Source organism: Neovison vison, chromosome 4, assembly GCF_020171115.1.
Source record: "Neovison vison isolate M4711 chromosome 4, ASM_NN_V1, whole genome shotgun sequence".
Lineage (NCBI taxonomy): Eukaryota > Metazoa > Chordata > Mammalia > Carnivora > Mustelidae > Neogale > Neogale vison.
This window is the reverse complement of record NC_058094.1, coordinates 215,551,776-215,573,106: the sequence shown is the minus strand read 5'-3', so window position 1 is coordinate 215,573,106 and position 21,331 is coordinate 215,551,776. Positions and strand designations below refer to the sequence as shown.

The 21,331-nt window shown below is 40.1% G+C and overlaps 1 protein-coding gene across 6 annotated transcripts in view; it reads left to right on the top strand.

The window, feature by feature from the left end:
- Positions 1–21,331, top strand: part of DGKI (diacylglycerol kinase iota) — a 438,228-nt gene that overhangs the window by 243,950 nt on the left and 172,947 nt on the right. For all 6 annotated transcript variants that reach the window (XM_044246656.1, XM_044246655.1, XM_044246660.1 and 3 more), the window contains 4 exons: positions 7,486–7,599; positions 9,035–9,172; positions 12,129–12,207; positions 21,090–21,145. In XM_044246656.1, coding sequence (XP_044102591.1) covers positions 7,486–7,599; positions 9,035–9,172; positions 12,129–12,207; positions 21,090–21,145 — 387 coding nt within the window. The remainder of the gene's footprint in view (positions 1–7,485; positions 7,600–9,034; positions 9,173–12,128; positions 12,208–21,089; positions 21,146–21,331) is intronic.

Below are 21,331 nucleotides of genomic sequence, written 5' to 3'. Positions count from 1 at the left end.
CCTTTTTGACATGAAGACTCCCTCGTTCTCCTACTTAGCCTGTCTTTTCTATCCTCCTTTCTTTAAATATACCATAATTAATAGGTACTCCGCAAGGCTAGATATTACTCTTCTTTTATGTTCTAGGTAGTTTTTCCTCTTAGGGACCGTATCGATGTTCCTGGCTTCCGTTTTCACCTCCTTCCACATAACTCACAAATGCACTAGACATTTATACTCGGGTCCGTTGCAACAGGCATGCCCCAAAGGAAAGTAGCAGATTTACTCGAGGGTCAGTGCCTACTTTTGTACTAATTATTTTCTCAATGGTAATCTCTGTAGTTTAATCGCTCAGAATCAAGACTTGGCTTATCTTATACCTTATATGCAACCAGGATTTTTTTTATTTCTTTACTTGGCTAAAATAGATGTGTTGTGGAAGAGGCCTGGAGCTTATGGAATGTTTTTCTAGATAAGTGATTGATATTTTTAATCTGATTTGTTTAGAATATGAAACTTTTAATTTTGAGTAGGGGCAGACTTTCTGTAAAGGCAAGGCCTCCTGATGGATTTATGAAGAAAGCTTGATGGCTTGAGGCAAGTGAAGAACAATTCCTGAGAGTATCAGGCGTACGTGTGACATAAGGCATCCAGCCTTTACTCGGTGAGCGTATCAGTCACGGGGGAAGCTGTCAGAATTCTGTCAGCACAGTGACAGGGTTCCAGGGAGATTCAGGAATGGAATTTTTTTTTTTTTCTGACTGATTAAGAGGAGGCTGTATTAATCCTTAACTGCATTAGTTTGTGTGCAAATTATTATTTCATATATAGATGTCTTATGTTAATTTGGAAACAAGGTTTTGGCTCCACTGCTGCTTTGTGTCACTCTGCTTCCTTGCACTTTTTAAAAAAATTTTTTTTAAAGATTTTATATATTTATTTGACAGACAGAGATCACAAGTAGGCAGAGAGGCAGGCAGAGAGAGAGGAGTAAAGCAGGTTCCATGCTGAGCAGAGAGCCCGATGCGGGACTCGATCCCAGGACCCTGAGATCATGACCTGAGCCAAAGGCAGAGGCTTTAACCCACTGAGCCACCCAGGCGTCCCCTCCTCGCACTTTTAAATAACCCATCTCCCAGCTCTGCTCTTGTCAGCAGAAGAGCTGGTTGGGTGCCTATGTTTCTGTGACTTCAACAAGAAACAAGGTTTCTTACCATCCTCTGAGACCTTCTAAGTCTGCAGAGGGATACGCGGGGGTCCCTAAGGGTCTTCATAGTCGTAGCATTGTAATAGTATAGACTGTTGTTCTTCAAGAGAATAATGATACAAACCACATTTTCAAGTTTTCTAGAAGTCACTTCAAGTCAGAAGCAGGGGAAATTAATTTTATAATACATTTTATTGAACCTCAGATATCCACAAGATTGTCATTTCAACATGCGATCATGGAAAAATCACTAATGAGATCATTTCTGTTCAATGCGTGCTGTCTTCAAAATGCGGCGTATATTTCTCCATCCCGCACCTCCAGTTTGCATCAGACACATTCCAGTGCTCAGTTGCCATGTGTGGTCAGTGGAGGCGCAGTGAACAGTGCAGGTGTGGTCTGTTTGGAACTGGTTAGCACAGCCCCAGGGCCGCCGCATGGTTGCAGTTATTGGATGGGCTCGTCTCACCTTTGATCTCTAGGCTGGAAGGAAATTCCCCTAACTCAGGAATGATCTCAGACTTTCATGTTTATAAACGAGCTGCTTTTTGGTCATGCGGCAGTTGTATATTCTTTCCCATCCTTGGCCACGTCTCTGCCTATCCAGCTCCACATAGCTTAAATGTTGGAGGGCATGTGGGCCAAGACCCCAGAGGCACACATACCCGCCCCTCCCTGTGTGATGTGATCCCTACCTATCTGGCTCCTGACCTTGGTAACGGGGCTGGATCTGCTGGTCCGCCCTTGACCGTGTGAACGGCTTTCCAAAGGCCTGGAATTAAACGATCGGGCCATCCACTTCATGTTTTATTGCTTGATCACTTGTCTTCCCTAGATGAGGAAGACCCCAAACAAGAGGCTCCTCCATGCCCTGACCTACTGCAGCCGCAGCAGGGAAGAAAGTGTATTTCCCTTGAACTGACAGTGGCAAGCCCACCATTCCGAGCCCCTTTCCTCCCAAAGCCTCAGCTTATCTCTATCTCTCCACCCGCCTCCCCATCTCTCTCCCCTTCTATCTTGATTTCTTTAGGGCTGACTTTAAAAAACATTTAACAGACGAGTACTTGTAAGCTATGAAGTACAAACATAAAATATCAAAAGGAAGACTCATGGTGTACACATCTGAAAGGCGATTTGAACTTAAGTGCTGCCTTGATGGTCTTTCAGTTCAGAAATGTTGGCCTTGTTTCCTTTGGATCTCTCACTATGTCCGTCTTCACTCTTCGCCAGCCTAGACTAAGGCAATGCAATGTGTTCCTGGTCTGGTCAAAGAAAGTGCCGATTCTCCCAGCCCCTCAGCCGGCTCTAATGTTAGTACATCGCAGAAGGACGATGGTGCTCCGCATGTGCCGGGCCCACACCGGGTGACGGCTAGGGTACCCCATGCACCGCACCGGGAGTGGCTGCGCTCCCCAGCTGTGGGCAGCCCTCACCGCCGGCTGCTCTGCTCAGGGACAAAGCCCAGGAGCCTGGCCTTCCATATGGGGCAGCCCTGCCCTTCCTGACACAAAGGCAGGACAGAACATTGCAAACTGGGAAATGATTTCTCCCAGTCTGGATCGTTTTCTTCAGTTGTGGTGGAAAATATGCCGAGTGCTATGTTTTGCGGTTAATTACATCTAACTGAAGGGGTCCGGGATGACGGGTGGAGACAATTTGGGGAAAGCCTAACAAACAATCCCTGCCACGCACCCGAAGCCCAGATTCCCTGAAGGAGCGGTTCCGGGTAAGGGAGAGGCTGTGGTAACAGCCTTGTCCCTGAAGATCTTTTATAGAGTTTTGCTTTTTAAGGACAGATATAGATTATTAAGATCTGTCTCCTGCTGTTGTGTGTGGTTTTTTTTTTTTTTTTTTTTTTTTTTTTTTTACATTCTCTCTATAACACTTTTCTGCTTTAGCACAGCTTGGGTTTTCTGCGTTGGATTGTCTCTGGAAAACTTTGGATTGATGGCAGTCAGAGGTGGCATTGATTTGTGACCCTGAGGTTCAGTTTTTGTTTTTGTTTTTAAGATTTTATTTATTTATTTGACAGAGAGAAATCACAAGTAGATGGAGAAGCAGGTAGAGAGAGAGAGGGAAGCAGGCTCCCCGCTGAGCAGAGAGCCCAATGCGGGACTCGATCCCAGGACCCTGAGATCACGACCTGAGCCGAAGGCAGCGGCCCAACCCACTGAGCCACCCAGGCGCCCCGAGGTTCAGTTTTAAGTGGAGAGACAGAAGGAGGGCATTTTGCTTCTGGGAAAAGGAACTAAAAAGGAAGAAAAATAAAGCTTAATCATAGCAGCTGATGTTAATTAAGTATTTCCTGTTCTGAGGCAGATGCTATGTAATGTCTACATGTCATTTAGCTGGTAACAAAACCCTAAGAGTCTTGGGAACTTGGAAAGATTGAGTGGCTTACCTAAACTTGCCCAGCCAATGTGTGATGGGCTCCGTTTCCCCCTTTAGCCCTACATTCTGTGGCCTTCTGAGGAAGCTGGTTTGGGGTCATACAACTCTTGGGTGCGAAAAACTATTAAGGATGGTACAAAGCAAAGACACAGACCCACCTCTGCCAAAGAACTATTGTTAGTCTAACACTGATGGACTTGAGAGAATTTCATGACCTATCTTGACTCTGAAAGGCAGGTGACATCTGGTGACTCCAGGGCTATGTGATGATGGAACACTAAACCTCCCTGATTGTTTTCAGGGAAAAATTAGAATATTTGGCCATTGGACAAAGAAGGTAGGATGTATCTATGCAGTTCTTAAATCAGTTGCTAAGAAAGGGGATGATCCTTTCATTCAAATCAGTTATACATTTTCCTTTCCTGCTCAGGCCAGGTGTGAGAGAAAGAGGGAGGGTGAGAAGTCCAAGTGTCCTAAGGGCTCCTGCCTTTCCGAGGAACCATATAGCACAGGGTCACATGGATTCTTGGCTACTTTGAGAAAACAGGAGCCCCTTCAGAAGGTCTGAATGAAGGCTATATCCTGATGAAAGGATTATTAGAAGATACCCAACAGCATGTGGACATTACGGGACACTCATTTCAGTCTCATTCGAAAAGTGGTTTTGTTTCATGTGCTGTGGACTAACCCCCTGACCTTCCCATCCACCTTGGTATTAGCCTTCTTCCTGCAGTTGCAATTTTTCTTTGCAGGCTTCCCTTCAGAGGAAGTTATTTTATTGCGTTTTTGCCTTTCCCTTTACTTTGTCTCCCACCTTTCACTATTCCTTCCTAGTTGTTTGTATGGTTTCCAACACTTTTGAGACGCGAGCAGGTTTCCTGGTGGTGACTCAGGCACCCAACCTGGGGAGATGTCCTATGTTGGAGGTCTGTCAGTGAGCCAGTGGGAAGGTGGGCCCACCACTTAAAGGCTTTCTCCTTCCAGCCTCAATGCGTCTCCACTGTCTTTGGGTCGTGGCCTCAAGCAGGGCTCCTTCACACCCTTTTCCAGAGGGAGCTTCTTTCATACATGGCTGCCAGGAGGGGTGACCTCTTATTCCCTATTATGAGAAAGAAGCTAAACTCCTGGCTTCATTGGCCTGCCATTTTGTGTTTGGTTTGCTTCTGGTCCCTCAAGATGTATTTTTCCTGTCATTGTGCCTAGAATGCAGTGGGCATTGGAAATGTGACCACATGACATTATCTTTACCAGGAAAAGAGACTGTTTTCACCTGAGCATTTAAAAAAAAAATGTGTAACTTAAATCTACCTGAAAGAAAGTAGACTGACTTGTGAGTACAATTCGTAAGGGGCAACCTGAGTGTTCACCTCTCGGAGAAAGTTCTAAAGAGACTGCCTTTCACCTCTTTGAGAAAGTTCTAAAGAGACAGGGATTGTTGGATTCAATTTCCACTGTGTTCCATTGCATCTCCGAGAGGCTCTGGGTCTGTGCAGGGCTGTTTGCATCTGTCGTCGGTGATCCCTGATGCTGGGATTGCTGTTTCCCTGGCTTGTCGTTTCGTAGAGGGGAGCTACCTACTGCGTGCAGCCTGTGCTCTCAGCGGCACGGGGATGGGCACAGGCATCAGAACTCGTTAGCATCTGACCCACACTTCGACAGCAAGATTTGTTACTACCGTCTGTAGAAGGACTAGGAACATGTGGGGTCAGAATCTTAGGAGTCATCCACAAGAGATTTGCCTGGTTTGAGGGAATGGAGGGACTTCCGGGTTCTTCTTTACTTCTGGAGTTTTAGTCTGTCATATTGGGAGACCATGGTGATATGCCCTTCTAGAAGGTAAACACAATTTTAGGCTTCTTGATGGACAGTCAAGTTTTACATCGTGGGACGAAATATTGGGGTAGAGAAAGGATGGAGTCTCTAGATGCAATCGAGAGACCTGATAAGATTCCTATGCTGATACTCCTCGGTGCTTAACCTTGAGCCAATTATAGGACCTCTTTGCACCTCATTTATTATTAAATCTGCAAATTAACTGAATTTGATCGAATAATTTTTAAGACTTCTCCAGCACTCCAAAGATTTCAAAAGTACAAAAGCCACTGTCTCCAGCACAGTCAGGCCATATCCAGGCCATATTCCAGAACAGAATTTAGGTCTTTATTTAAAGGCTCCCTGCACCACAGTGGTTAAGAGGTTAGCCGTGGTGTTTGGCGTACCTGATTTTGAATGCCAGTTGTATTGTATAAATGATATGATATTAAGGAAGTCATGGAATCTTCCAAATTTTGGCTTCTGCATCTATCAAATGGAGATGAGAATTATTCCTACCTTACAGAATTGTTTTGAACTTTAATAATATAGTTACAGAGCTTTGCTCAGGAATCAGCAATGGTATGTCCCTCTTTTTATTCACTATAAGCTCCCTGAGAGCAGCCATCTGCCTTACTTATCTTAGCCCAGCTCATTCGTCTTACTTCATTTGCTTAGTTCTGTGTTTTATATGTAGTAGTGTTCAATAAATGTACTGTCAAAGTATAATTTTCAAAAAAATTTTGAATAGGACTCACACAAATATAGAATAAATACATGTCAAATTTAGTTAGCTCTTTAATGAAGAAACCAGCAAGATGATAAAGTTGATTTATTGGAAAAGTAGAGGGAAAGGATTATGTAGTTATACCAAAATAATTTCTCTAAATTTGAGACATAATTGGTTTATGGCCTTATGGGGGAATAAGACCAAATCTTCAACATAATCTTTTATTGTCAACATTCATATCTCTACAGGACAAACGTTCCTGTTAACCTACAGTCATAAAGTTCTTAGGCCTGTGAAACACTATTTTAGTATGACATTGTGAGAATATGCAACTTTCTTTTTGCTATTTCTGGGTTTGGAGTAATTATTCTAAATAGTTATGAGACCAAGCCTAAAGTATTGTTTATCTTAGAATAAGATTAAATGGGAATATGATTCTAGTATGTAAGTATCCATTTTCTAACTAAACTTGTAATAAGTACTAGGACCATCCATAATTACGTTTTCATGATGTTTCATTAAAAAGAATATAGGGATATTTAGGAAAATGCTACTAATTTCTACGATGATGTTTTGGAGGGTAAGTATTTAATGAGTGCTTATATGGACCACATTGAGGGTTTTATATACATTTGAGTTAAATCTGTAAACAGTCTTGTGAGGTAGGCATTATCTCCATTTTGAAAATCAGATAAATAAATCTCAGTGAGGTTAGATAATTTAATCAAGATTATGTAGCCAATATGAGCCAGAATTGAAATTCAGTCTGATTCTGAGTCTCATATTGTCTCCAGTGCCTGTGTTATAAACCTCCCTAAAAATTTTAAACTGTTCTAAATTTTTTTTTTTAAAGATTTTATTTATTTATTTGACAGAGAGAGATCACAAGCAGGCAGAGAGGCAGGCAGAGAGAGAGGAGGAAGCAGGCTCCCTGCTGAGGAAAGAGCCTGATGCGGGGCTTGATCCCAGGACCCTGATATCATGACCCAAGCCAAAGGCAGCAGCTTAACCACTGAGCCACCCAGGCGCCCCAAACTGTTCTAAATTTTAAGGTAGATTCCAAGTTAAACATACAGATGATAGGGTCTGGTTCTGCTTCTAAGACCGCACATACGAACAGTCCTTCTCCTTTTAAGAGACTCGCCATTTTAAAACCGTTTCAGATAAGTAGTCTGTTTCCTGGTCACTAGATTCAAATATATATGTTTTAAAGAAAAGTCACACCATTTCATTTGCTTTTTAAAGCTTTCTTCTCTATCGCGTCTCAGCCTTTTGGCTCAGAGCCAGTGTAAAGCTTTCGTCTCAGGTTGTCTTTGTCACTTACCTATCTTTCTTATATCCCTTCTGGCCCCCGCAATGTCTGTAGGTGGGCTGGATTCTTTCTATTCTGGATGAACTACAGCTGAGCCCTCAGCCTCCCGTCGGGGTCCTTCCTCTGGGAACTGGGAACGACCTGGCCCGAACTCTCAACTGGGGAGGGGTAAGAACTGCCCTCAGGGGCTGCCCATGCTGTCAGGTAGGAGAGACCGTGAAGCCGCAGATGTTCTAATGGAAGGGGGCTATGCTACTGCTGTTCAAAGAATAAGTTGAGAATCGGTGCCCACGCATCATGATTTCATCTGGGACCTTCTTCAGTTTAAATTTAGAATCATCTAGAGAAGAAAGTGGGGTATAAAGATGGGGGTTAATACATAGGCCTAGGGCTTCTTGAGGTATCCATTGAAGGGTGGTTGGGTAGGTTGGCCTCAAGTCTTTATGTGAAGACCTGACTTGATCTTGACCCTTAGCCCTGGCCAGAATAGTAAATCTGATTCAGGTTACAATCCCTGCTTTGGGAGAGTTACAGATTTGGGGGAGAGTTACAGATTTGGGGGAGGATTTGTTTTTCTGGTTGGTGTCATCATGACTCTTTTGTCCAGGTGGCCAGCTGTCCTTTCCACCAGAGAGCCGACTTCAGGCAAGCTTAGTGGAAGAAGTTTACCTGTTACTAACCAGTCATTTTATTAATTTTTTTTTTTTTTTTTGTACAGAGTTAGGATAGCAAGAAGGCTCACCTTGCTAACATAGGCAGCCCCACCAGCTTTTTATCTACTCATAAGAAAGGTTGGGCGAGGCTCCATGAAAATTATCATCAGATCTTAGCAGATAACAGTTTGACCTTTGTGTGAATTAACCTCGCTTGGGTGATAATTATCTTCAGATATTAGCAGATACTCATTTGGTTATTGGGTGAATTAACCTCCTACAGGTCTTTTTTATTTTTTTCAAGTGGGCATAGTAGAAATAATAATAATACATTAGTTGCTTCATGTAAATAGGTTGATCGCTGTTAACATATTTCATCCACATCAGTGACTTGAGTATCCTTAATATTCATGCTGCAGTAACACATGCTCAGGGAGTAAGTGGTTGCCTACAGGGCCTGTGCCTCAGACAGACTCGCCTTAGACCATGCAAGGAACAGTGTCCCACTACAGGGTTAGGGAGAGGTGAAGAGGTGGTAACAGAAAAAATCATCTATTCTATGCCACCTTGATTCTTTTCCTCCTTTTCCATACACAGTTTTTCTGTGTATCTCTCAGATGCCTCTAGTGGCACGTAGGGGGACTCCTGTTTTCATTTTGACAGAAGCCTCCAGCATGGCCTCCAGATGTCTACCTGTGACTCTTAGTCCTTGGTACTGGCAAAAATTACTCCTCACCTCAAACCAGTTAGAGCAGTATTGCACTACACATGTTACTGGTGACTCTTGTCTTAGATTCTAAGTACTTCAGGGGAACCGGTCTACTTTCCCAGCCTTGCTAATTGCAAAACAAACAGGGAACTATAGCAGAAGAACTCTTGCTTGCATGAAATGGCTTTGGTTACACTGTTTGTTGCTCTAGGTGGCAATGGGTATATTCTTGATTCTTTAGGGCTACACTGATGAACCTGTCTCTAAGATCCTTTGCCAAGTAGAAGATGGGACAATTGTACAGCTAGATCGTTGGAACCTCCATGTGGAAAGAAACCCAGATTTGCCTCCAGAAGAACTTGAAGATGGCGTCTGTAAGGTGAGAGAGTTCTTTCTTCCCCAGAAGGGAAGCCTCAAACATGTACCTGAGTCACAGAGTGCAGTCCTGGCTGGAGAGGCATATGGTGATTCCTTCCTATGACATCACAGGAATTGATGTTTGAGTTTATGGCTACTAGGCCTGTAGGGTAACACTTTTCCATGATTCTGCCCCACAGACCTCTAAAGACTGAGATTTCCTATCTGCCTCCAGAGCTCAGGGAGCTGTTCTCCATCCTCAGCTTCCACACCAGAAAGAATGTATTCATTTTCTAATCTGTCAGGCATTGCAAACCCATGACCTATTAGAAGGTGAAAACTATGGGTGTTCTGAAGCTTTAAGCATGTGGTCTTTCAATGGGAAGATAACCTCCTGAGATTTGTAGTCTCCTATTAAATCTCTTATGTGAAGCATGTATGAAGTAAGTCAGCTTCATCACTTGGTTGGGATTTGAAGATCCCCAAGTAAATATTTTCACCAGTGACTGAACTTTCAGTTCCACCCAAGACAAACCAAGAGACACAGTAGTACATATGTTAATGCATAGCCCCAGGAGAACATTTGGTTCTAAGTTCTGGCCTCAATTTCAGATAAATCTGACACATTGCCAAATAGTCACTTCCTGCATATTACCTTCCACTTTTCTTCGGTGATAGTGTTTTCAAAGTTTTGCACAAGAACCTCCATGTGCAAATTATGGGGCCCAGTCTCCATTGACTCTGATCAAGTCAATGCAGGGTTAAGGCCCTGGATCTGTACTTCCAGTGGCGTCCCTGCTTTATTGGATTATGCCATTGGTTGAGCCCACATGTCATAGGCATTTCCACTTTAAAATAAATTGAACCAGATATCCTTTTAAACCTAACCAAAACCTAGTCACTCAGTAGCACCGTGATCCTGACCAATGGTGATAAACACTCAAGTTTATTATTTGGCTAAAATAGGTTAAAGTATGTTTTATCTTGTCCTCACGTTTTTTCTCCTAAGCCATGATCCAGAAATTGTGAGGTTTCTAATAGATACCATGACTGCTTCATACATTTGCATTCCTAAGTCACAGTGTTGTTTGAAACGGCAGTTATCACCTTGGGATACGATACTTCTTTCTGATGTGTTTGACTTACAGAAACTGGGTAGGATAGAGCCAAAGTGAAAAGAATTATACCATATGGAAAATTTAAGGTCCTTTTCCCACCAAGATTAGAATGCTTAGGCCCTCAGTCAAAATCTCTATTTAAATCTCCACCTGACAGCTTACAAAATGGAAAGACTCCTTGGTACAGCCAGAGAACACTAATCCAGATAATTAAAGGTTTTGAAAAACTGGATTTTTGAAGAGATATGTAGGAAATTGGGGCAATTTTTCCTGGAAAATATGAATGTGAACTTAATAATGGAATAAATTGGGATATTATTTAGGGGATGGTGACCAGATGTTCTCCTAAAGCTATTGGTGAATAGCTAAGACATGGGTTAGAATTGTAGCCAAGAAAACATAAATGGTAGGGCGAATATATCTGTGCTTTTGGCAAGATCACCAGCCCTTGCTGTTGTTACTAAGGCTTGGTATTTTGTTTAAGGTGCAGGAACTAGACATTCTCAAATATGAAGCCAGGAGAATGAGACAAGATTTTGGCATTGTTCTGTGTTTAGTTTCTCCCCTGCTCTCCAGCCAGTTGTAGACATTTCTAAGGGGACTGATTTGACCTCCAAATTTATGATAAGCTCTGACTCAGGGCCTTTCATGGGAGGTTCATTCTTTATTTCTATTGGATATGAAGGCCATCTATTTTCTTTCCTTCTGTATTAATATCTGTCTTTCTGTTACTCTCCCTCTCATTTCATTTATCCCTTGTTCCTCATATGCGATAAGGTCCTCACTCTAATCAAATGAAGTTTTCCTGGTCAAGGGGCATAAGAAACCCTGTAATAAACTTACTTTTGAAATCTTAAGGGTTAAACACTTACTTCTAACAGAAGAGAAGTATATTTCTATCTGGAAGCTAAATCTGATAATTATCTTGAAACATTCTCCAAGCTGAGATGAAGTTGCTTCTCTATTTGGTCTAACGTTTACCTTCCACTCTGAGTTGCGGAAGGCAAAGTAGAAGAGCCACCGTTTCCTTTCTAGCATTTTCCATGTGCTTTCTCATTGTTCTAACATGGAAGCCTTAAAAGCACATAAGTTTTCCAATACCGTTGAAGGATTTTAGGTTGCATAGTCCTCTCCTTTACTAAGCTTGCAGTGGTAGCAACCAGGGACCCAGAGGACTCTAGGAAGACTTGTGTGTGTACCCACATCTGTGTCTATGTATTTCATGGTCATATTAGAGATAAAAGGTCTGACAGACTAAATTGAAATCTGAATAATTTTGATAAATATGTATATACACATAGATTTTTTTTCCCTATAGATCAGGGGTAGCTAAATGTTTCCCACTGCCTTGTTGCTTATGACTTATGTCAAAAAGGGATTTTAAAAAATGGAAGTGGAAACATATTAAATATTATTTATTTAAAGTTGCAGTATTAATATGCTGGCCGTAAATTCTCAATAAGTTTATCCATGGATTAGCTTACACATGACCCTTCCATTCGGATTGACTTTCTGAGTTTGCTTAGTGAGTCATTCTTTGTAGCTGTTGGAGCTGTGCTTCCCCTCAGCTTAATTGGGCTCTCTTATTTATTATCCACAAGAAGAGTTCCCATTTAATAATTTGTATCTGCATTGCTTGTTTCCTGTACTACTTAAAATTCTTGGCAGTGTTATTTGATTTGAGCTTTCACTAATGAATTAAAAAATCCCTTGTTCCTCATATGCAAACACCTTCTCCCTGGTTGTGACTTCTCTCTTTCCCAGGGACTGCCCTGAAGGCAGGTGTCTGGCATTAGGCTTTATTTTACTCTTTCTGCCTGGTTACGCACCACTTCACCTGTGCTTTGTTCATCATTGCAGCTTCCTCTGAATGTTTTCAATAATTACTTCAGCCTTGGATTTGATGCCCACGTCACACTGGAGTTCCATGAATCCAGAGGTGAGGACAACGTCCCATTTCCATCTCCCAGGGAGGAAGTTTCCAGCAGGTGTTTTGCATGTTCCCTTCTGTTTGTATATCACTTAAATATTGACAGTGTGCGTCAGTGTTGTTCATTTTAACTTTCATGATGACCCTGGGAGCTAGAATAAGATAGGAACTTGTTACAGATCGGACCCTGAGACCTAGTTGTTTAGAGTCTCAGAGATGTAAAGGACAACACAGATGGATAGTCCAGGTCTCAGCTGCTAATTTTTAAGTTTGACTCGAAACTTTGGGGTTAGTGAACCACTAGGAAGAGATAAAGCTTCTTTCCTTCAAATCATTAGGATATTCACAGCTTGTTGAACCACCGATTGTTAACATTTTATAAACCAGGGCCATTGAAATCTGGCAGCAAAAACATACAAGTCCTCCCTGTGTGTGAGAAAGAGATAGCAGTCATCTTAGGGAACAGTAGGGGAGCTGATCAGTGTTTGGGTGGAAAGAAAGGCTGGTGACTGGATCGATGACAGAGGTTCCGGGAAGGCCCGCTGGGTAAGCTAGAGGGACGAATGAGAACCCGTGGTCATTTCAAGGGCTGGAAGAGATGGAGACAAGATTAGGGAACAAAATTATTTTCGAAAGAGAAATAAGATGAAATAATGGCATGAGGTTAAATACTTCATCAGAAAATTTCTTATGCCATTCAGAGCTGAGAAAGTTGAGGATTTGGGCTTATGTTTGGAAGCCCCAAACGTCCATGCTCATGCTCCGTGCTCACGCTCATTCACCGGTGTTTCTTCATCTCTTGAAATCTCTTATTAATGTAACTACATGTATCTGTGTCTTTGCCTGTATCTACATCTGTACCTAGTCTCATGGGAATAAGTTAATATATAACCAAAATATTAACTTATTACTAACCTACTACCCAGTAGGTTAGTAGGTTAGTGAGTGTGTTGTGAGATAAAACACATATGTGAGAGGGCAGTAGGTTAGTGAGTGTGTTGTGAAATAAAACACATATGTGAGAGGATTATTTTACTTCTTTTCCTCCAGATTCTTCCAGAGAGTCAGTGGTTTTTAACTCCTAGAATTTGAAATACAGAGACCTAAAAGAATTCAAATGTTCAAATTCTACTAATAACCCAGAGGAAATTCTGATAACACTCTTATGCAACAAAGGTCAAGAGTGGAGTAGTAGGATTAAGGGCGTTAGAATACAAACTGTAAGTGAAGTCCAAACCTGTAATTCTTTTACTGAGATCAGCAGTTTTGGTGGGCTTTGCCTTCCTGCTCTCATGAGGCTTTGAGAATCAAATGCCGTGTCAACTAAAAACAATACTCAGCATAATACTCTTCATCTCCATCCGTGTTGATGTAAATTGTATCTACCATGTAAATCCATATCTTGGGTAATTGAATTTAAATGAAAAAATAAAATAAAGTAAAATAAAATAAAAGTGATGATGATCAAAGAGAAAGCCATAGTTTGACTTTTCTCTCTGAAAGTTTGGTTGAAAACAGAACCACAAATATCAAATACCCAGATCAGAAACATTACTGCCTCCCATCTCCCTGTCATAGACAGCTCTTGGAGATGGATATTCAGGGAGTCCTACTGTAGGGCCCACATTTATAGTCTGTTGGTCTCCCTATGCTTAAGGAGACTTAATTTTGGGAAGTAAATGAAGATTACTTTCCTCGTTTCTTAACCCATTTTTTTCCCCTCATATTCTTCAGGAGACTCTGGTTTTGGGCTTCTTAGCAAAATCTTTCAGTTTCTTAGCAGTACTTATAATTATCACCAATGCATGAATCTTCCAAAATAGACATCCTGGCATGAAAAGAGACCTAAATGAGTAAGTGGCAGACAATGAGTTCATTCACAGGAGCCCAATATTCTGTCTAATTAATTTGACAATTTTCTAATGATACATTTCCTTGTACTGTGATGAAACTTTCGTGTCTCAGAGTGAAGGAAGCAGGGAGTGATATCAAGGGAGAAAGACCAGGCTTAGAAGAGCATTCTTGAAGGAAAGTGATTTTTTTTTTTTTAAGTGGGACTACTTCTTCATTTGAGAAAGGAATATGCAAACTGTGGTGTATACGTGTGTGTGTGTATGTGTGTGTATACATAGTTTAATGTATGTGTGATTATAAAACATTTGGTTAAAAGATGCAAAGACTAGTCTTTTAATAGGTTATTGTTGGGGCTTAGTGTAAGTGCCTTTGAAGAAAACCAGCCACTGGAGAGCTGATACAGGAGAATTGTTTCTTGAGATATTCTGCAGTATTCATAAAGATGGTATAGAAATAAATATCCACAAAATGTTGAAGTCAGGTTTAGTTGATAACCTTATACCAGAGGTGTGGACTTATTAATACCTGTTAATCTATTCACTTTTCATTAATTAAAAATCATTAATTTATGCTGAAAATTATAATTACCCAAGCTTTTTTTTTTTTTTTTTGCCTTTACTATCTTCTGTTTATTTGAATTTTCTTCATATTTTTACCTGAATAATCAAGAAATCTCAGGCTCTCCTACAAAAGGAAAAGAAAAATAACATAGCTGCATTTTCAATAGGGGCAGACTTACTTATTTCTTTTGATATTAAGTGGCTATTCTCAAGCCAAAAACACCAATAGCTGAGACTTCAAACTGTTCTCAAATGTAGACACTCAGTGTGAGACATCATGACAAAACTTGTATCATTTGCCATGAAATACCTGAAGGGTGACTCAAAGCCTCATGAGAGCCATTAAAAAAAAAATGAGCTTGGATAGAATAACCTATTAGGTATTAATAAAAGGGGGGAGCGAGAGAGAGTGAGTGTGTGTGTGTGTGTGTGTGTGTACGTACTTGGGATTTATGCTAATCTATCTACATGAAATGGGTAATAAATATAAATCTCACTAAGGCAAAATCTCTGAAAATGTAATTGCAGAAGCAATTTTTGGTAGACGTGAAACAGCCCATCAAACACAGGGGATAATTAAAGGCATTTGAGATAGTTTATTGGTGGTATTACTGTTTAAACACTTTTAGAATCACCAGTAAAAAATCAAGCAAGGAGTAGAGACATTCTTAACATTTTGATCGACTGTATAAAAAGAATGCAAACATTTGAATAATCTGGGTTTCTATATTTGATCAGAAAGTTTGTTTAGTTCATTTGATTGGAAAATAGAAATGCTTTCTTCTTATTAAAGTGGCTAAATCATGCTTGGTTGAGCTTTTGCTTACATATCAGAAAGTGCAGTCTTTCGGAATAGGGTTTGGAGATGTAACAGAATTGGCCATTTAATTTTTAGCTGGAGTCTTGCCCAGAACGTTAATAACTATTGAGTTATGACAGTGCTTGAGTAAGTACATTGAAAATATTCCCATCCATTAATGTATAGACATGTTAACAATGATTATGGTCATCAGATAGCAAAGTTAGGTCTCACTTTGCCAGCTATATGAATTAGATTGTCTTTTTTTTTGGATGGGAAGGATATTAAGCATGTCAAACTTTTAGCCTTAGGTTGGATACTTAAATTTTACTGCCTCTCTGAAATTACTTATTCAGAGGAGTTGAACCTTACGCTACAAGGTCAGAGAAATACAATTATGACTCTAAAGGAGGCAGTATTTAAATTTGATTTAAAATTTACTATTTTCACTGGATATACAAAAACATGCAGATGAGCATGTTTCTGAGGATTATGAATGTTTCATGATTCATATGGAGAATGAACAGATTTCTTTAAAAAGACATTTCAGTAGCTTGCTAAATTTCATCAAAGGACGCACTACCAGTCTTATGTCTAGGTACTGAGACGCAAGCATGATTTGCCCTTGTGAAAGTCTTTTTATGGTCCAGGGTTCTCTGTCTGTAACCTCCTTTTCATTTTGAACCTCTGCATGGCACCTACCTTCATTTGAGATTCAAGTGTACCTGCCTCTGGAACCCTTTTGATCATTCCTTTTATGTGTGACTCTCACTTCATCTGCTATAGGCATCTGTGTATGGCATATACAAAATGATGTTTCCCTTTGCTTTTCAAATCTATCTCCTCCACTCTAAAACTCATGTGGGCAAAAGATCATATCTTCCTATAGTCCCTGTGCCAAGCCCATAGCTATCTCAATAAGTATTCATTACAGTAATGGAAAGTGTAATTAGAGGAGAGGCCCCATATATAATATAAAAGATAACAGTAGAAAGGACTATATAGTAGAGATAAGATTAGTTGTATAGGCAGTAAATAATATAGGAATTTGGCAGGGAAAATGTATCAGGGGAAAATTTACAGAAAGGGTAAGAGGGAGCTGAGAGATAAAGGAGGAGTGCGAAATATGTAGTTTAGAAGTAAAGTGGGTCACGGCATTTCAGACAGCAAAGTACAGAGGGACCAATGAGCTTGTGATAAAATGGGATGACCAATTAATACATAGTGAAAGAGTTTTGCAGCCATGTTGAAGAACGGATAGTGTTGATAAAACTATTTGTCCTTCATGGGAGATGATGTTGGAAGACAAGATTTTTTTTTGGATATATGCCATTTGAATTGAAGGTGGCATTGTTATTGTAGGTATAGATTTGGGGATCATTTATGTATATTTAACTGAAGTCTTAAGGTTGGGCATATATCTGATGTAGGGAATATGGAAAATGTGAGTTTTGTGCAGTTCAAATTGCTTATTGAGTTTTATAAACATAGAGTTGAACTTGTATTTATGAATACCTCCTCTAATATGCCAGACCAATTACAGTCAAAAGTAGGGTCTAGGATCTTATTCTGATGGCACAGATGTTATTATGTTGTACATAAAAATAGGATTAATATATTAAACCAGTGGAATGGAAAATACCCAGAACCTTATTATCATCATAACTGGATTATATCTTGAGCCAAATCATTTAGGTGATTTTGATGATGAGATTTGGGAAGTTTGAGCTAATAAGCTTGAGTTGAGATTTTTGGGTTTTGAGTTGATGCTCTAATTGGGATGAGACCTTTGGGGACCTTGGATGGAATGAATGGTTTTCATATGGGAAAAATAAGAACCATGGGTGTCAGATGGTGGGTGATCGTGGGTAGAATTTTGGCCTTTATGACATTTGTTATTTGGTATCATGCTTGTTGGTTATGTTATTTTACATGGAAAAAAAAGACTTTTTTAATGTTATTGAGATCAATAATTAGCTGACCTTATATAGGAAGAGAATTCTGGGTTATCTGAGTGGGCCCAGTGATATCGTGAGCCCTTCAAAGTGTAAGTAGAAAGTTAATTAGGAAGTCAAAGAGATGTGGTAGAAGGGAAGCCGGATAGATCTGCAGGGTGGAAAACACTTGATGTGGCCCTGTTGGCTTGGATGGTGGAGGAGATCTGAAGCCAAGGACTGCAGGAGGGCTCTAAAAGTTGAGAATGAACCCTAGCCAACAGCCAACAAGGAAAAAGAACTTCACTTCTCCATCTTTAAGGAAATGGGCTTTGCCAACTATCTGAAGAAACGTTGAAGTGAATCCTTTTTTCCAAAAAGATCTTATTTATTTATTATTAGTTCATGTATTTCGAGAGTGTGTGTGAGTTGGGGGGGGCAGAGGAAGAGGGAGAGAGAGAAATCTCACACTCATACCTGCTGAGTCTGGAGCCCGACACAGGACTTGATCTCACAACCCTGAGATCACAACCTGAGAGGAAATCAAGAGCTGGAAGCTTAACCAACTGAGCCACCCAGGCACTCGCGAAAGTGAATCCTTTTTAGAGCCCCCATAGAAGAGTCCTGCAAACTGACACCTTAATTTTGACCTTGGATGAAGCTAAGAAGAGGACTCAGATTTTGGCCCAGGGAACAAGAAAATAAATGGATGTTTTAAGTTGCCAAGTTCTCAGGAATAGGAAACAAATACAATTAGTGTTGGTGTCCAGTCAGATTATAAATAGGCTAATGGCTCTAGACATGCATAGTGAGCATTTAGACCTCGCTTGGGTACACCCTGTTCTTGTGGAAGAGGAAGATGGGCAGTCGACGAACTGTAGCAATAAGACATGGATGCTTCCACTATTGGGGTCTCGGGATACTTTGAGTATTATTGGAATTTCTTGAGAATGGCCTTTCATAGTTGACCTCATACCAATGAACAGATACAGCTTCCTTAAGGAACAAGAATACTTACCACTTTGTTACTGGTCCTTTCCCAATTCTGTATGTCCCCTTTTCTTGATATAGTTGGGGACTATGTTCCTTGGACCTTCTCAAAGACCTTTCAATTCTTACACATCCACATATCCAGCCACTCAACACTCTAAGAGCCAATAAGGAATGACTAAGTACTATTATTTGCAGACATCCCTTGCTTTCTTAGGGACTGGCTTCTGCAGGGAGTAGGGAAGTTCTAATACTACCCAACATCTCTCTCAGCTCCAGCCAGCCTTTGTTTCTGAGGCTCTTTGAAGTAGGGTAGATATTGAATTGGAAAAAATATGTAACCAGCAAGGCAGGCTCAGTCAGGGAGTCAGTATATAATACCATTATACTGTAAGCAGAGATAACAGAATTTACTTCCATCTTTTCTGTTCTCAGGGCTAAGGAATATGTGTGACTCTCCTACCTGGTTATCTTTCTGACATCTCTCTAAATGCTAGTATCTTCATCTTGTTTAGTTTCACATATTAATTGAATTTTATCTAGTTAAATTACATTTGAAGTCACTGTTTTCATTAGCTGTGTCAGTGAAATCACCAAAAACTCAGTTTATTTATTAATTTTATTCTACCCATTTTGGATCTTAAAAAACATTTTCTATCTCTTGAGAGAAAACTTTATTTTTTTAAACTTTTTTTTGAAGACTTTATTTGACAGGGAGAGACATCACAATTAGGCAGAGAGGTAGACAGAGAGAGAGAGTCTGCCCACTGAGCAGAGAGCCCAATGCGGGGCTCCATCCCAGGATCCTGACATCTTGACCTGAGCCGAAGGCGGAGGCATAACCCACTGAGTTACCTGTTTCTGTTTAAAGGAAACAGGAAACTGTTTCTTTAAAGGGGGGGGGAGGGGAAAGCAACTTAGGCTCATAGACAAACCCCTTAAGAATGTGAATCTTTTCCAAACCACAAAGTAGTGTTTTTGGTTTTTTTTAAAGTAAATGTTAATAGTCGATGCATTATTTGCTTGATAGCTATGGACATTAGTGCCCTGAAAAAGTTCTATGCCAGAACTGTGGGTGCCATTTTCCAGTGGGGTTTTTTTTTTTTATTATAACTTGCTCAATAGCCAGATCTGACTTTTCCTTTCATTCTCTTATAAAATTAGGAATTAGGTACCCATGACAAGTTATATAATAACAGAAATCCTAATTTTGCCTCTGGTCCATAAAGCAAGAGTTAATGCAACTGAGATTGGTACCAAGCCAAATCTGGGTTAAGAAAGATTTAAAAACAAACAAACAAAAACATTATTTAGAGCCAAATTTATCCTAAAGGCCCACACAATAAAAATGGTGAGTTCTGGGTCCAGAAATGGAGACCAAAGAGATGAAATACTAAGTACCACTTTTGTCAGTTTTTCTGTTTAGTATAGCCTGTAAATTCACCTTTAACTTTTGTCTAATTTTGTTTCTAGGGTTCAGAGTACTCAATCCAATAGAATAGAGTGAATGTTCAAGGAGAGGTGTGAGATACAGAATCTTAAATACGTAAAAACTCTCAAGAGTCAATATACAACATACTACCTTATTTTTCTTTTTAAGTTTACAAACTTTGACCCAGTTTCCATGTTAGGTGCTAATATTATATTCTAATAATCTTGAAAACAATCTAATGATCCTAGGTCTAGGATTATTCCCTGAGATTATGTAGCTCTTACTCTGTCCTATCTTAGTGAGTGAGCTCCTTGCTCCTTTTTTTCATCTAGACAATTATTAAGATTTTCCATTCAAACATAGGGCCAGGACTTGAAGAGTTTCAGCTAGTTAGCCAGCTGTCTGATGAGAAACAGTTTGAAGAGGGACCTTGCCCTGAGAAGGGATTAATGAGCACATGGGATAAAATAGCAGAAGGCAAAACATTGACAGTGGGTCCCATTGGAATGTCTTAGAATTCTACTAGAAAGAATATAAGGAAATAGTATTTCACTTAGGGATTTTATAATCCCTTATATTCATGTGAACATTCTCTGATGCAGATTCTTATTTAACCTTTTTTATGGTCTTTATATAACAAACAGGACCAAACTCAAAATAAAACCATTTTTCACCCACAGTCTTTGTTATCATAAGTCCGAGTCATTTAGCGGTTGACCTGCATATATGTCTATTTATGTACCTCCAGTTAACCAAGTGAGTGGTTAAGGCCTGTGACAAACAAAAGCACAGATGGTAGTTAGGAGTTTTGGTAAGATGTGAAAGCAAATTCTCTACTTTTACCCAATTTCCCATATTTCATTACATTTGGAATCTGCATACATAGTTTATAGAAGATGCGCCCTATGGAGGTCAAAGCAGATAATCACCCCAAGGCAAGGGGGATAGGAACCCTGCCAGCACTCTATTCTGAATAGAATCCAGAGTGTCTCAACTTTCAATGTACATGTAAGTCACCCGGAGAGCTTATTAAATCATGATTCCTGGACACCACTCCCTACACATTATAATTCAGTAGGTCTGGGGTAAAGCCTAATAGTTTGCATTTCTAACAAGCTTCCAGTTGATTCTGATGCTGCCATTTTGGGGCTACACTTGTGTAGCGCTAAACAACTATACCAACGGGCCTGTAACTAAGAAAAAGATGATAATGAGGCTGTTGACTGTGGGGTGGGGAAGAAGGGCAGGAGAAGTAAGAATGTTAATGGAAGTCACTACCTTTAATGAGGTCTCTATAACAAAACTACCTTTTCCTTTCACAGAAGCAAATCCAGAGAAATTTAACAGTCGTTTTCGAAATAAAATGTTCTATGCAGGGGTAAGTATATATTTTATAATTATTACCTATTATTTAATACTAACTAACTACTAATTACTTGTTGATAATAGGAATACTAACTATATGAAAAATTATTACTCACCTCAGATGTTTACAAGTATTTCTATGTATGATTACAATTTAATGTCGGTTTACAATTAAGATGTATTTAAGTTGGTAGAAAGG